The following is a 15697-nucleotide window of genomic DNA, read 5'->3' on the forward strand; positions in this document are numbered from 1 at the left end:
AATGTAATATATGAAACATGTACATTTTTTCCTAAATTTGTAATTACATTTCACTTGTCTCTGACCTATTTCCCCAAACCAACTGCCTCTCCATTCCCCTCTGTCCATGTGCCACAAACATCAAGTTTAAGGACTTTTGATCCACTGCATTTAACATCATGTTGTTTAAAGAAACAAGCTTCTCACTTTGAGACCTAACACAAGGTTGAAAGGTATGAAGAAATCAATGCACCCTTAAATGAAGTTGCACCAACTGAGAAGTGGACACAAGAAAGCTCCTTCTACTCTATTAGTTATGCAGGGTGTGGTGTGTCTCAACCAATATTTATCAAATAAAAGGCTAAAAGCCAGCAAAGCCAGGCACATGTTCTATTCTATACTGGGAACCTTTGAATCCTGACACCATGAGCTTCAATTGTTTTGGGAAAACCATCCCCCATCCAATTAGAGGAGCTCTGAACCTCACCACCTAGGACAGTTAGACTAGAATTACATGACCAAAAGCACTAAATGGAACCAAATTTAGATCTTGTGATACTTTTCTAGTTCTTACTGAAGTGAGTATCTAGGGGTTGTGTGGGGGTGGAGGAAAGAGATGCAGATACTCCTTGAAAATATCTTCATCCTAGTAACACCATGGTGCTGAAGGAGAAAGGGCCAGAAACGTTTTATTGTCAGAAAGAGAATTGCAGTAGGTGGAGGTTTCTTATTAAACACTGCTCTCGACATATTACCTATGCAGACATGTTAAGAGGAACATAAGTGACACAAGGAATCTCAGGGATGTTACTAGGAAACGAATGAATTCTTAGTCATCACAGTCAGATCAGCAGAGAGAGACTTTTAGCTAGAAGTGCAATACTTCTGTCAATCCACCCTGGGTGGTACAGGTTTGACCAAATCCCTTCAGTGTGATCGGAGTGACAGACTGTGCATAGATGATATGGCCAGAGGAACGAATAAAGGATTATGATAAAAGAAAAAACATCTAAATGGCTAGAACAGTCTTCTACAATTCCCTAGAGTACCTGTTTCTCTTCCTTGGACATCTGTTTCCTAGCTTCTGACTGAGCTTTGAAATACTGGCTCATCTGTGTGAAGTCACACTTGCTGAGGTTGGTGATGGTACTCTTTTCTTCTGAAGTCATTTCCTGGGCAGATGAAAGTAGAGCGTAAAACCTTATAGTTAGAATAAGGTTTAATTGCCCCTCCCAGCCCCTTAGAAGGTATCAAAGGACAGGTGCTCCTAATAAACACAGCTTCTGCCTGTCTATCAAAGAGCTGCCAATTTCTAGTAAGTACTCAACCTAGCCAGGGTGAATGAGAAAAGGATGAAGAGGGTATATGTGGCACACAGAACATTAAGACTCTGTCTGATCTTTGCAAGCATTGAGTGCATATTCTATTACACAGCAACCTTTCAAACCACTTAGCCATTCAAGGGTTGTTGAAGTTACTGGGGGAAGGAGAGGCCACCTAGGTAACCTGCGCCAGCTGCCTGAATATGCTTATTTTCTTGGCATGCTTATACTGGTTGGGATAGTGAAGCTCCTACTTTGCAAGACTTAGAAAGGGGCTAGCCTCTGATACAAAGGTAGTGATGGCTCTTCAATTCCACAGTTTCAGTGGGGCAAAGATTCATAAAATTCCAAGGTCAGAAGGGGCCATTGCGATTGTCTATTCTGACCTCCTGTATAAAACACAGGCCACAGAACTTCTCCAAATAATTCCAAGAGCAGAGCTTCTAGAAAAACATCCAATCTTGATTTTAAAACTGTCAGTGAAGAAGAATCCACCACGACCTTCAGTAAGTTGTTCTAACGATTAGTTACTCTCATTATTAAAAACGTGTGCCTTATTCCCAGCCTGAATTTGTCTAGCTACAACTTCCAGCCATTGGATTGTGTTACATCTTTCTCTGCTAGCCAGAAGAACCCATTATGAAATATTTGTTCCCTGTGTAGGTACTTCTAAACTGTAATCAAGTCACCCCTTAACCTTCTCTGTTAAACTAAACAGATTGAGCTCCTTGATCTAGTCTATCGCTATCATGCAGGTTTTCTAACCCTTTAATCATTCGCCTGGCTCTTCTCTGAACCCTCTCCAATCTATCAACATCAGGGAGGGGAGGGACAGCTCAGTGGTTTGAGCATTGGCCTGCTAAACCCAGGGTTGTGAGTTCAATCCTTGTGGGGGCCATTTAGGGACCTGTGGCAAAAATCTGTGTGGGGACTGGTCCTGCTTTGAGCAGGGGGTTGGACTAGATGACCTCCTGAGGTCCCTTCCAACCCTGATATTCTATGATTCTGTGATCATTCTTGTATTGTGGACACCAGAACTGGACAGAGTCACACCAGTGCCAAATACAGAGGTAAAATAACTGCTCTACTCAATATTTCCCTGTTTATGCATCCCAGGATTGCATTAGCTCTTTTGGCCATAGCATCACACACTGGGAGCTCACGTTCAGCTGACTATCCACCATGATCCTCACATCTTTTTCAGAGTCACTGCTTCCCAGGATGGACTCCCTCATCCTGTAAGTATGGCCTACATTCTTTGTTCCTAGATGTATACATTTACATTTAGCTGTATTCACACACTTATTGTTTGCTTGCACCCAGTTTACCAAGCAATTCCGATTGCTCTGTATCAGTGACCTGGCCTCTTCACTATTTACCACTCCCCCAATTTGTGTGTCATCTGCAACTTTGGCAGTGCTGATTTTACATTTGCTTCCAGGTCATTGATAAAAACGTAATGATCAGCTCAGCCATACCCACCATGTCACATCACACGCAAGTATGACTTGCAAAAGGTCCACCCTTGTTCATTTAAGAAATATTTACCAGGAGGCCCTTCCTGGAAAACTACAGCATAAACAGGAACTTTCAATGCTAACATCTGAGGCAGCCCTTTGCTCTCTGCCTTGCACTAGCATTTTGTGCACTGAGTCAGAGTAGCCCCTATTCTCTCTAACACTCAGGAGAAAATGGTCACGTAGGCTGTCATCCCAGTCCAGGGATCCGTACCTTTCGCCAGTCTTTAAAAAAGTTTTTCCTGAAGATATCCTTTGTAGTGTACTCATGATCAAGCATTTTTGCAAAGAATGTAGCAACTTCTTCTGCTTTGGGACTTAGCTTCATTACTTTACCTATGAGAGAGAGGAGGTTAAAAAAATAAAAATAAAAGTCAGCTGAAGATGTTCAGCCCCTAAACCTTTCTGCTTTTTGCACCTTGATGTTTCAAGAGATCTGGAAACCCTTCCACTCAATGGTGGACCTCTGTGGACGTACAATATACAGCCAGATTAGCCAAGTATATGGTTTGCCTTTGTATTTCAGTGAGGTTTTGTTCAGTGTGTCACATGGCACCACAAACTAGTGTCCCCTGAAACTAAGTATGGGATGCAAAGGGAGTAGAGAAGAATGATCAGACTATTGAGGGCTAAAATTTGACTTGCGTTAAAATAGTTATAAAATATGATCAGGAAATTTCCCCTGGAATCTAAATATTAAAAAAATAAAATAAAAAAAAATATTAACTATCAACCAATCTGATGTCCAATAGGCATGTAAGATATATAGAGAAGGAAGGAAAAACAACTCCTGCAGCAAACCATTAATCAAGAGTCACCATGACCAGAGGTACACATCTATATCCCTGCTGAGAGTAGTGATGTTGGTGCACAAAGTGAAGGAGACAAGGGAGCCATATTGGCTTTTATTCAATTCCATCTTCTGCCTCTCAGCATCTTTACTAAACCAGGAGACAAAGCATCATTTAGCTTTCCTAGTCCCCTCACACACACAGTTTAAAACATGTCAACTTGCTCTCTACAAATAAGTAGCTATTTCTAGCCAGGAACAGAGGCAAATCTCTGCCAAAGCACACACCAGTGACACCCACAAATATGGTAGTAAGTGGTGCCAAAACACTCTTCTCCCCTCCCACAGGAAGGTAAGTATGTGCGAACTCCACCAACCAATGGAATGAGAGATTCAGGGATCATGGGAACACACTCCAATGTCTCCAACTCCTCAGACTCAAAATATAGTCACATTTAGTTCTTTCAGTGATCGGTGATATCATAGTTCAGCTTGGTTGCAGGATCGCAATAGAGCCTTTCCTCAAAGTGAAATCACTGTGAAGAAGAGATCTTTTGAGAGCGAGGGAGAAGAAATTGCTGCATCAGAGCTGCACATTCAAGGTCTACCTTTTCTACTCTTCAGTCCCAGATCTCATTCTTGACATCACATTATGCTCCAGCACTCTCAGAGAAATATTTTGCATGCATCTCATGGATACAGCTAATAGTGAGGAATATTTTAAATCCCAATAGCTTGAAGAGTCCGCATCAGTGGTTTTTTAATTGACTCTTTTACCTCACAAAAGTCAATGCCAGAACTGCTACTGTGAACAGTTTAATAAACTACTGGGAAAGTAAAATGTAGTCCTCTTGATTCACCAAGTGAAAAATTTACATTATATGCAAAAATTCAAGCGAGGGAACTATCTGCCCAGTCTAAAGAACTTAAGTCAACAAAACATAGCAAAGGAAGGCTCACTTAGGCCAAAGATGATTGAATACATCACACTAGAAACTAAGATACCAACAGGATTGCTGTTAGTTTAATTGTAACATAAACATACATTGTTTATGTACTTCTAGCAGGAAGCAGCAAAAGAGGGTTGCAAAGGAAAAAGGGATAAAGCTGCTAAACCAGTTGAAAAAGGTGCAAGTGATAAGCTGGTAAGATGTTTTGGGGGTTAAATGCCATTAAAATGGCTCAAAAGTTGCCTACAGTTGGCACAGAGTAACCACTGGCCTCAGTTGTTATTTTGTAAGCAGAACTGCAGAAACTTGCTTGGATTGAATTTCATCCCTCACTTTCCCTTCTTTCAAAGACCTGAGCAGTCGTCCTGTGATGGGACTATAACTTCAGTACTATGGAATTTATCAAGAGCCCTGAATGTTAGTAACTCAGCTTAAAAAACAAGAGCAACTAACAGGCTACTTTGGCATCCACAGCTCCTTTACAGGAGTCTGGTGATGCAAGTGACTGGGAGCTCTAGCAATAGCACCGCAGTAATTATGGACACAGGCCTTCTGCTGCAAAAGCAGGACTGGTCACGGGATGGACTCCTCTACTCAGAGGAGGCTGGCAAGTGGTTGACCAAGTGTGGAGTACTGAAGTCTAGAAGTTATTCTGAGGTAATCTCTGAATTGGACAAGGCCTCCTGAGCACAGACAGTAGGATGCTGAGCAGATCTCTCACAATAGCTTGTGGGTGAATTAGACACCGCATTTTCCTAGAGATGGTCTTTGGGGTGGCTTGGACATTTGTTTGAAGATGTTATTGATAAAAAAAGAATCTCACAACTTCTAAGTTTAAAACTTCCACAATGTTTCATGGGAACATCCCACTGCTTCTGAAGCAATTTCACAGACAGATGCCCCTTTAGAGTGAAAAATTCAATTTTCATCCACTCAAGTACCTTTCACTTAATCCAATCCCTGGTTAAAATGATCCTCCATTTAATGTGATCATACCTGCAGGAACCAAATCATCATTTATCTTAAAATAAGTTCTGCCTGTTATTCTGATCACTTCAAGCAGGTGTTATGGGAAAAATTAATAACTCTGTATAGAAAGCTATATATAAAAAGAGACCCTAACACTGAATGAGAAGGACGAAGGCCCAAGGAAGACCAGCAATGATGAAAAATAACTACTAGTACACGGTGCATTGGTCAGACACGGTCACTTATGGTGTAAAGCATTATCACACGCTAAGTGAGCTGTGACGTGTACCCTTGTGACCACAGGGTGAATAAATGCAACTGCTTATTTCAATCCAAATAGAATCTAACAGAGGTTTCCTTGTTTCTATAAAGTTTATTCCTCTTTTTCTGATCCCTGGAATTTGCTTATACAGCAAATAATTAGACTGGACCACCACCTCACCCCACCACTTCACAAGAGAACCCTCCCCTCCTATTAAGAATGCCACCTTCTAACCCAGTAAGTGTGAACCCTTAACAACTTACCATCATAGTAGAACTTGACATTTTCAGGCAGAGGTTCATATGGCGGAGCAAACACAGGACCTTTGTGCTCTAGGAATTTCCATTTAATGCCTTCAGGGTAGCGCTCTTCCTCCCACCTTTAAAAACAGACCAACAAACTGATACAAACTCACCCTCCAGCCATCATTTCTGTGTCTACATGGGAAGGGTGGCATATGAAAACAGTAAGCAATCACTGCATTGCACTTCAGAGTTCACAATGAGCAGTACACAAGCAAAACCTAGAACACCAACTGCCATCTTTTTGAGAAGCATGGAACAGGCTCCAGAGACAAATTAATGTTCTGGGCCAAATTCACACTGCTGTTATGCCAGAGTTATATTCAACTGAGTTGCAGCAGGGATGAGGGTAGCTAATTATGTTCTTCACCAAACAAATGCATGCATGGGTACTCAGGAAAGTAAAGGACTGAATGCCAGGTATAGTGCAGGCTTCTTTACAGCAGACTGTCAGTTTAACGAAGGCTCATCTAACTTCCAGTCCAAGATCTCTCCAGAACAGAGATGGACAACAGCGGCAAATTATGCGATCACTTTCTGATGTGGACAGATGTCCCATTAAGGTTAGAGATGATAAAGAGAATTTCACTTGTGGCCTAAGCAAACCCAGGTGTTTAGAGAAGAAATATTAATTAATTAATCCTCTCTGTCAGCGAGAGCTCATTGCCCTTTTTTTGCATAATAAAGAGAACACGTTCTCTAAGGCAAGCAGAAAACAAAGGATAAGGACAAAGGTGCCCTAAGGCTCCTATTGCAATAATTAATTAGGTCCCATAATAACCCTGAGGTAGGTATTACTATTTTCCAGCTGGAGAAACTGAGGCAGAAAGGTTTAGAGACTTTCTGGTGTCAATCAATGATCAATGACATATCCAATAACAAATTGAAGAGCCCCAAGTGCTGGCTTCCCAGTCTTTTGCTCAAACTGTCACACCACACTCCTTCCATACATCTGCACTGATCTTTTGTTATAGTGGCAATAAAGTAATTGTTACACACCACTGGCACAGGATCTCCTGCTGAGAAAATAATCTATTTCATCTTAGCATTTATGCAGCAGGGGGACACTATTATCCTGTCACAGCATTCGATCTCTTAATCACCCAGGCAACTTGCTGGACAAAAAATGCCAGGTTTCTCCATGCTGCTCCTGATTCCTGTATCCCCAGCCTCCTAGCAAGTTTCACGCTGGAGTGAGTCATCAGTTGGGAGAAGACATACATGTACTGGCAGCAACGCAGGAAATGTTGTGCACAAGTAAGTGCTGGTTGCTGCAGCCCTAATTAGATAACAGGATCACTGTATAAGAGACAGGTACCATATAAATATAGAATAAGGCTTCTCTCTGAAGAAGCCCAAAGTGCTTATTAACCGATCTGCATATAGGCACTGCTGAAATGCAGTCACAGCCAGAGAGGAGACCAGGAATCAACCGGGACATAGCACACTGCTATGATAGGAGGATACTGGTTTTGGTCAAAGAACCTGGACCCATCATTACCTTTACAAGATGTGCAGTGAGCTCCTCAGTGTCCAAGCAAAGCAGACAGAACCTCAGTTGTTATAAGCCTCAGAGTAAAGACACCGACAAACTAAGGGCTTCCTTTCATGACCTTGCTCGTGTACGCTGGTGGCACGAACTAAAAAGGTAAATTTTAGTTCATGCCAACTTGGCCCTCTAGGGCTACGTTAATGTGAACGAGGTACCTCTTAGTTCGAGCCAGCAGTCTCCACATGGGGCAGTTACAACGCAGCACTTTGGTGAGCACTGCAATTCACACCCCATGTAGTCCGCATTGCTATGCAGTGGAGACATAGCCAATGTTTCACACGTCTAAGAACAAAGGCTGAGCTGACCACTTCGAAATCCGAAACTGCAGTAGTAGGCGATTTCTAACCTGAAGTTTCCATCACTCAAAAGTCCACTCCAGCACAGAGAAAAAGTTGACTCCTGCATAGTGGCTATGTGGTGGTGAAGAGGGAAGGAGATCATCTGCCATTATTAAGGCTACGATTTAGTCACAGGTATTTTTAGTAAAGTCATGGACAGGTCACGAGCAATAAACAAATATTCCCGGCCCGAGACCTGTACCTGTGATTAAACCTTAGAGGGGACCATGGCCGCTGTTGCCAGCTGCTTGGGGACTGCTGCCTGGGCTGCCAGAGCAATGGCCAGTGTGGCGGTCCCCGGGGCTGCTCCAGCAGCGGCTGGTATGGCTGGCCCCGGAGCCAGCTGCTAGGGCAGCCCTGGGGTCAGCCAAACTGGCCCCTGCAGAAATCACGGAGATCGTGGAAAGTCATGGAATCCGTAACTTCTGCGACCTCCGTGACAGACACGGAGTCCTAGCTGTTACTGTTGCAATACTTCAGGACAGATTTGCTACTATTCCTTTTAATGTTTGTTTGTCTCACTAGCCCCTCACCAACACTCTCCTGACATTCCCTTGTAGAGATTTTGTACCTCTGAAGCTGCCCTACTCTCTAGTGATGTTGAGATTAGATTCATCGTTTTGTGGGGGCACTCTTCTGGTTCGGAAGTTGAGCTGACTGCAAAGTGGCTGTGCCTTGGAATAGGCCGTTCCATGCTGGGTTCTATTTGCAGCTCTGCCACTAACCAACTGAGTGACCTTGGGCAAGTCATTTCACCTCTGTGCCTCAGTTTCCCTGGCTGTAAAATGGTGATGCCATTGCCATCATTACGAGGATTAAGATGCTCAAGAAGGCAAGCACTAGAGAAAACACCACAAAGAATTCAGAGCTTCAGAAAACTGACTGGTATGGAACAAATAAAATCCCTTGAAGAGATGAGGCTGGAGCACTACAAGATGGAGATGAAACCCCTTTCAGAAAAGACATGCTACGATAAGCTGCAGATGGACTAAGCGAACATCAGCAGAAGGACATTGTTACTAACTGCCGGGTTTTGCACTCAAATGCAGTTTCGCTCAGCAGTCAGCACAATTTGCAGAGCTCTGACACAGCTAACTTTGACTTATGCTGCCAAGACAGGCAAGGAGAAAGTTCTGTGGCCTTCCAATAAAGGCTTGCGACGATACCAACTATGATATAAAAGGGGAAAACTAAATATTAGGATACAGAGACAAAAAACAGGAAGGTTTGCTTGAGATAAAGCCAAAAGAGAGGCTTGTTAGGGCAAGAGACCTTTTCTGGATCACCAATTCTATATGTACTAATGGTTACAATAAAACTGAAATAGATGAAAGCCAGAGCACCAGAAAGAGGTCAGGAAGCTAGGAGGGAATTCAGAGAAGAGCACCAGGATGTTATAGAGGGGCTGAAATGACAGATGTAGGATGAAAGAGTAAAACCTAAACATACAAGGACATTTGGTGGTCAGGGTTGCATTTGAAATCATGACAATTGGAGTCAAATATTTGAAGGCTGTAAACACTACGAGGAAGAGGAGTTATTTTAGGGAGATGCAAGGCATGATGGGGTGAAACTGAGGAATGCAAGGTGAATACTAAGAGGGGTTTCCCAACAAGGAGGCCTACTAAAACAACAGAATAACCCCCAAAGGGAAGAGGTAGAAGGAAGCTCCTAAGTTGAGTCACTCAAAGGTCTTACAAACAAACAAAGTGCTGAGATGACAGGAGTCTGGAAAAATATTTGCATTTGAAGCCAAGCTGTATTAAACTGTAGGGAGTGATAAGGGCCAGTCCTCGAATACATGAATATTCATTACCCTACACATACTCTGGGGGACAACACTGGATTGTATTAGAGATGCCAGTACAAAACCACTCGTAAAGAAAAATTCATCTGCTGAGTCATCAAGCTGACAAGTTCTTCAAGGGGAGAGTGACACAGGTGCATCTCATACCCCAGGGCCAGATCATTTTCTCCCTCTTGCACTCAAACTGGAGAATCCTCATTTATTTGTAGATCTACATTTTTAAATGCCAATGTCAGTGAAAGTTGAACTTCAGTCACACCAGTTACGTTACTTTTTGGATTCTACACAGGGGAAAAAAATGCTTCCCATTCAAATGCTTCCCAGATTGGACAGATTAAATCTTAAATGCTTTTAAAAACTCAAATAGAATGTGTCCTCTGATCAGCTTTCATTCATGTGTTCTTTAGGCAAGATCCCTTTTGTGAAGGGAGACGGTTGCACAGCTGAGATCAGACTGTAATAATCGGGGGTGAAAGCCAAAATTATTTCAACGGTATGCTTCTAGTTTAAGGAGGTCCCAGGATCAAGGTTGCCTTTGAAGTGATACAGTGCTTAGTCTCCAATTAATATACCTGCACATAACAAAAAAACCTAAATCATCAATAAACCAAGGAGCTTTCATATTGCCTCATGATGGCGGAAACCCGCAGTGTCTGATCACTCTGGGTAGCCTCTATTTTACAGCAGGGAAGAGAATGGATCCATCAGCTTCTGGATCACTTGTTCCAGGATAGGTAGGAAACTAGTTCATTTTAAGGCAGCTCAGAAAAGCCGAAAAATGAATATTTTAGAACTCAAATTTCTGATTTTTTTTAATGTAAAGAATGAATATCTTGAAATGAGATATTAAAAATGTTATTGGAAACTAAACCACATATTCAGAACACAAACCTTGATATGGTGTGCTAACAACAGTAAAAGCCAGTGGATCTGCAGGTCCCTGTTTATTTAATCTCTAGTCAGAGCACGACATAATGAGTTGAGGGTAAGCAAAGAATGACAAAAGGTTAATTTATCACAGTGGTATTACCATTTCCACTTTTGCTCTTCCTCTTTCTTCTGCTTCTTTTTCTTGTTGTCTCCTTCAGGGGCTCTCTTATCTTTGCTCTTAGTTTTCTTGGATTTGTTGTCCTACAAAGGGAGGACGAGGAGGAAAGGCAGAAGGATTATTAGAACACAGCTATGTTTTATTCAACAAGGTATTTTTAAAATAGAAAGACTCTTACTTAGACCAGGTCTACACCAGAAAATTTACAGGTATAACTGTGTCGGATAGGGCTGTGAATTTTTCTGACATTTCTGTGCTGGCAAAAGCCCTAGTGTATACGTAGTTATACTGGCATAAACAGAGTGATTTTGCTGACATAGCTTATTTTGCGGTATAAACCCTACCAGCTCAAAGCACTTTTCTGCTGGCATAGTTGCATCTACACTAGGGTTTTTTATGCTGGTACAGCTATTTCAGCATAGCTTTTAAGTGTCGATTAAGCCTTAAAGAGATAAGCACACCAATTGGGACTGCTCACAAAATACATTTCACCAGCATCCCTTTGCCAGCAGACTAGGATCCTGGAGCACTGTTCCTGCCCACCAAGTAGCTGAAATCTCTTGTCATCTTAGTAGCTTCAATTTCCTTTCTAGGACTTCAGAGCTGATCTCTAATGGCTTTTAAAAAGCACTCGGCTGCTGCGTTGACCCTGTTATAGCTAAACCCTGGACTAACTTCTTTGCCTTTGAGCTGCATCACATCATCTGTGCCAATACCAAAAGTTAATAAAGTTCCTTTTTCCATTGATAAATGCATCTGTACAGAAGGAGGGGTGTGCTATGTGGATTAGTCTGGGAGCATTAGATCTGATCTACACTTAAAATTTAAGTCAACATGGCTGTGGTGTTCAGGGGTGTGAAAAAAATCTAGCCCCCAGGGGCACCATCGCTATGCCAACATAATCCCCGGGAAGACAGAGATAGGTCAACAGAAGTATTCTTCAATTGACCTAGCTACCGTTGCTCTGGGAGGTGAAGCTCCTACAGCAATGGAAAACCCCCTTACGTCACTCTAGGCTGTATGTACACTACAGGATTATACAGGCATAGTCCCCCACAGTGTAGACATGGCCTTAGAAAGTTATCTTCTTGAATGAGTCTTAAAAATCACCAGTTTATTTCAAGGGTAGAAACACTCCTTTAAATTTCTATTTGGGCTAACAGGGCATCAGACAGATTAGCTTTCATTGTTCTACAAGATACCACAAGCACTCCGTTCTTAAATCAAGAAATTATAACTCGTCTCACAATTTACCTCTTCCTCCTCCTGTTTCCTCTTCTTTGATTTCTTGATATCTTCTGTTTTGATTTTTTTGGGTTTATAATCTTCACTGTAAGAGAGACACAGACCAGTTAACAAACAAACAAAAAATCACTTTGTTTCCTGGTATGCACTTACATACAAGCATGAAGGCTACATGTGCAAATTCACAAACACCTCTGGGATGGACACCCATGCTCATTCTCCCCATCCTCCGAAACGTACAGTGGGGTCCCCTAAAGAAAGAAGAGCACTTTTTTGCTGGAATGGATTCAGAAGCTCTGCCCCACACCATACAGCCAACATACCCCTAAAATGATCTTTACAAATCTGAAACTGATGTGAACAATCCTCAATGTGCAAAGATTTAGCGAACTTCACTATCTCCAAGTACATGGGTTTTCCAAGATAAGGAGCCAATTCACAGGCATTAGTGGGCACCCAGTGAGAAGAATGCTAGATAAAGACTGGAACACTTTACAAGAGATTTTTTGGGGGGGAAAAAGCCCATCTCACTCATTTTTCCTTGTCACTGCTAACAATCCAGATGTCATCACTCCAATCAGCTCACTTCTTGCGTATTAGTTAGTTCGACAATGTCACGATGGTGTTAGTGAGGTCATAATCCTTTCATAACCGACACTGGATTGGAAGGTCACTAAAACTTATCAAGCAGAAGGCAGTGGCTGACTATACAGAAGAAAACTTCTAAGGTCACATCCATCTCTCTTTTGGAAATTGACAATACTATGCAGTAACAGAAGAAAAATGGGACTGTGGTAATGGTCATTTACTAAGTATGAAAGCATGACTGTGTTCCTTAACTCACTAGCAGTGATAAGCAATGGCAGTGATTTACTCAGAGGGTCACATTAAGATACAGCTCTGCTTTGCAAAAAGCCCATTTTACTGTGGGACTTCACATGGCCTGTAGGTCTTACGTGTGCATTTTGATTAAATCATTGGGATAACTCACAACATATTTAGACCCTTTTAAAGGGGAATCCATGCCAAGCAGCGCAGGCAAAATTAGGGCTGACAAAGCTTTTTTTCTCCTGTGCAGTCATTTCACCGCACAGCAGAAATTACTGCAGCCATTTAGTGAACGGTTATGCCCCTCTTACTCAGATTTACGTTTTACATTCTTAATACCCATGTCCCTTTTCTCTGCCTGCCTTCTGATTTTGTATTCATTAGTTTTGCAACGCTTAACAGCGCCTTTTCCTCCTAGAGACAGAGTGCACTGAAAGATACTTTTTCAAAAGAGCAGTATGGGTACCATAGTAAAAATACACCTAAATCATTCGTAGATCTTAAGCATAGCAAATGTATCTTCCAATAAAAAAATCTGGACCCAGATCACCAGTCCCACATCCAACTTGTTAATTCTGAAAGGCCCAAAACCCCTCTAAACCATTCTCTTCACACAGGCGCAGTACACAAGTTACTTACTCGTCCTCCTCCCGAGGTCTCTTTAGGGGTTTGGAGTCCTCCTTGGGAGATGCATAATAGCCATCCTCATCAGGTTCATCTTTAATACGGGGCGGACTAAGGAAAAAGGCAGAGGATTGTTTGTTTAAATACAGAACACTGAGTCAAATAGTTTTTTGAAAACAGAACCGATTCAACGTAAGAAGTGAACTGTAAAGAGACACTGCCGCTGGTCTTGGGAGTGCAGAGTTCCTGTATTTCTCCTAGCACCTGCACCAGTGTAGGGAGCTACACCCCTTACATTGTCTAGGACTACGCAGTTTCCCCCACAATTGCGGACACTATCCAAAAGGCCTAAAGCAATGCAAGGAATGCAGCAATATTTTACGTGTTAAGGTCGGGGTTCTAGGTTACTCTGAGGCTTGTATTTTAGGTAAACAGAGTGCAGTTTCCAAAAGTTTACAAATGTATTGTTTAGAAACTATTGAAGTCGATGTATTTATGCTGCGAAACAGGGACATCATCAAGTAACAGAAGTCCAGAGTCTTTGTTAAAAATAGTATCTCAAAAGAAAACAGTTTGATTTTAAAAACAGCATTTGCAAATGGAACCTTGCAGCATTATGCTACATTTGTGAGAACTAGATATGAAACAGATGATCAACAAAAAGGTACACTAATTAGTCTATTTTCAATATCTAAGCTGCAAGAACGCAACATGTGCATGCTTCCCCCCAACTCTCAAATAGACAGCATAAATATTAAATTAGGCATAACATTTTCAGTCTTAATGTGCCATGATGCTAGCAGCAGAAATAATTTTAAGACATGATTTTAAAAGAGACTGTCCTTTTAATTAACTTGTTTTTAAATTTCAGTCCTTGCTTTCGTAAAAAGCATTTAACTTATCTTTATAAAACAAATAAGCTACAAAAAGAATCAGAAATCTAATGATTTCTGCATCACCCTAAATGCAATTCTAGTCAGGTAAGCAACTCGAAGAGCGACATCTTGAGCATTCCTATTCACATTCCCTCAAATGATTTCTGTATCAAATTAGCTCAGTTTCCAAGTCAACACTCAGATTTTGTTATTGGGTGGAATGGGAAAAGAGAAATCAAGTAGCAGTCTGCACTGTACATCACTCTCAGAAAGAGACATTCTGGAATCTTAATTTAGCTGGCAATTGTGTTGAGGAGGCAGAACAGGCCAGTTTGCTCTTTCACAGCTGTATAGGTTCTGTGGTGCTGGCAGATGTAACTCAGAAGACAGAACAGATATGTGCTGTTACGAGGAGCCATTTTTATGGCATTACTTATAACCAAGACCTAAGCTTCCAGACATTTGAAAAGTATCACCATAGGGGAAAAAAAAAGTATTCAATTACCCTGTACAATTTATTCTTCCTGGAGGTAGAGCTCTGTGGCTTTTTATCATCATCACTATTATTAAAATGTTGTCTGCTTTATATAAGGAATCTTAATGCAGAAACCCCTCCAAGCACTTGGCGACAATAGGAAATGAAGTTTGAGACAGACAATGCAAAATTGGAATAAACAGGGTATCACATTGTTCCCGAGAACACACATCTAGCTCTCCAAGATGTCGCCCAGGCCATAATGCTTCCCACCATCCTCCAAATCTTATTTTGGGTAGTTTAGATTTTTTGGACGGTGACTTACTTCTAGTGAGCTTGACAATGGAACATTTCAGTGGGAGAAATATAAATTACTTCCCTATTAGCCTGTTTTGGGTCACCAACAGTGAGAGTCTGGGAAAAGTCTTGAACTGGCATGGGGAGGTAATGATGCACTGGTTACACAGAGTGCTGCAGTTGGAACCTGTGCTGAGCCAATTCCGTTAGTAGGAGAGGGCCAAGTGTTCCCAGCTAAGGGCTTGTTTGCATTTGAAATGGGACAGTGGCACAGCTGCAGCTGTGCTGCTGAGCGCTTTAGTGTAGACACTACCTTTGCCGACGGGAGGGGTTCTCCCATCAGAGTAGGTAATCCACCTCCCTGAGAGATGGCAGCTAGATTAATGGAAGAATTCTTCCATCCACCCAGTGCTATCTACACCAGGGATTAAGTCAGCTTAACTACAGTACTCAGGAGTGTGGATTTTTCACACCCCTGAGAAACATAGCTGGGTCAACCTAACTTTTTAGTGTAGAC

At 41.9% G+C, this 15697-nt stretch overlaps 1 protein-coding gene across 1 annotated transcript in view; it reads right to left on the minus strand.

Moving 5' to 3' along the window:
• TOP1 (DNA topoisomerase I) overlaps positions 1-15697 on the minus strand; it is a 96960-nt gene that overhangs the window by 15411 nt on the left and 65852 nt on the right. The window contains exons 6-11 of the mRNA XM_034787267.1: positions 13549-13644; positions 12091-12166; positions 10819-10919; positions 6053-6168; positions 3033-3154; positions 1029-1151 (exon numbers count right to left, since the gene is read on the minus strand). Coding sequence (XP_034643158.1) covers positions 1029-1151; positions 3033-3154; positions 6053-6168; positions 10819-10919; positions 12091-12166; positions 13549-13644 — 634 coding nt within the window. The remainder of the gene's footprint in view (positions 1-1028; positions 1152-3032; positions 3155-6052; positions 6169-10818; positions 10920-12090; positions 12167-13548; positions 13645-15697) is intronic.

Source organism: Trachemys scripta, chromosome 12 (genome assembly GCF_013100865.1).
Source record: "Trachemys scripta elegans isolate TJP31775 chromosome 12, CAS_Tse_1.0, whole genome shotgun sequence".
NCBI lineage: Eukaryota > Metazoa > Chordata > Testudines > Emydidae > Trachemys > Trachemys scripta.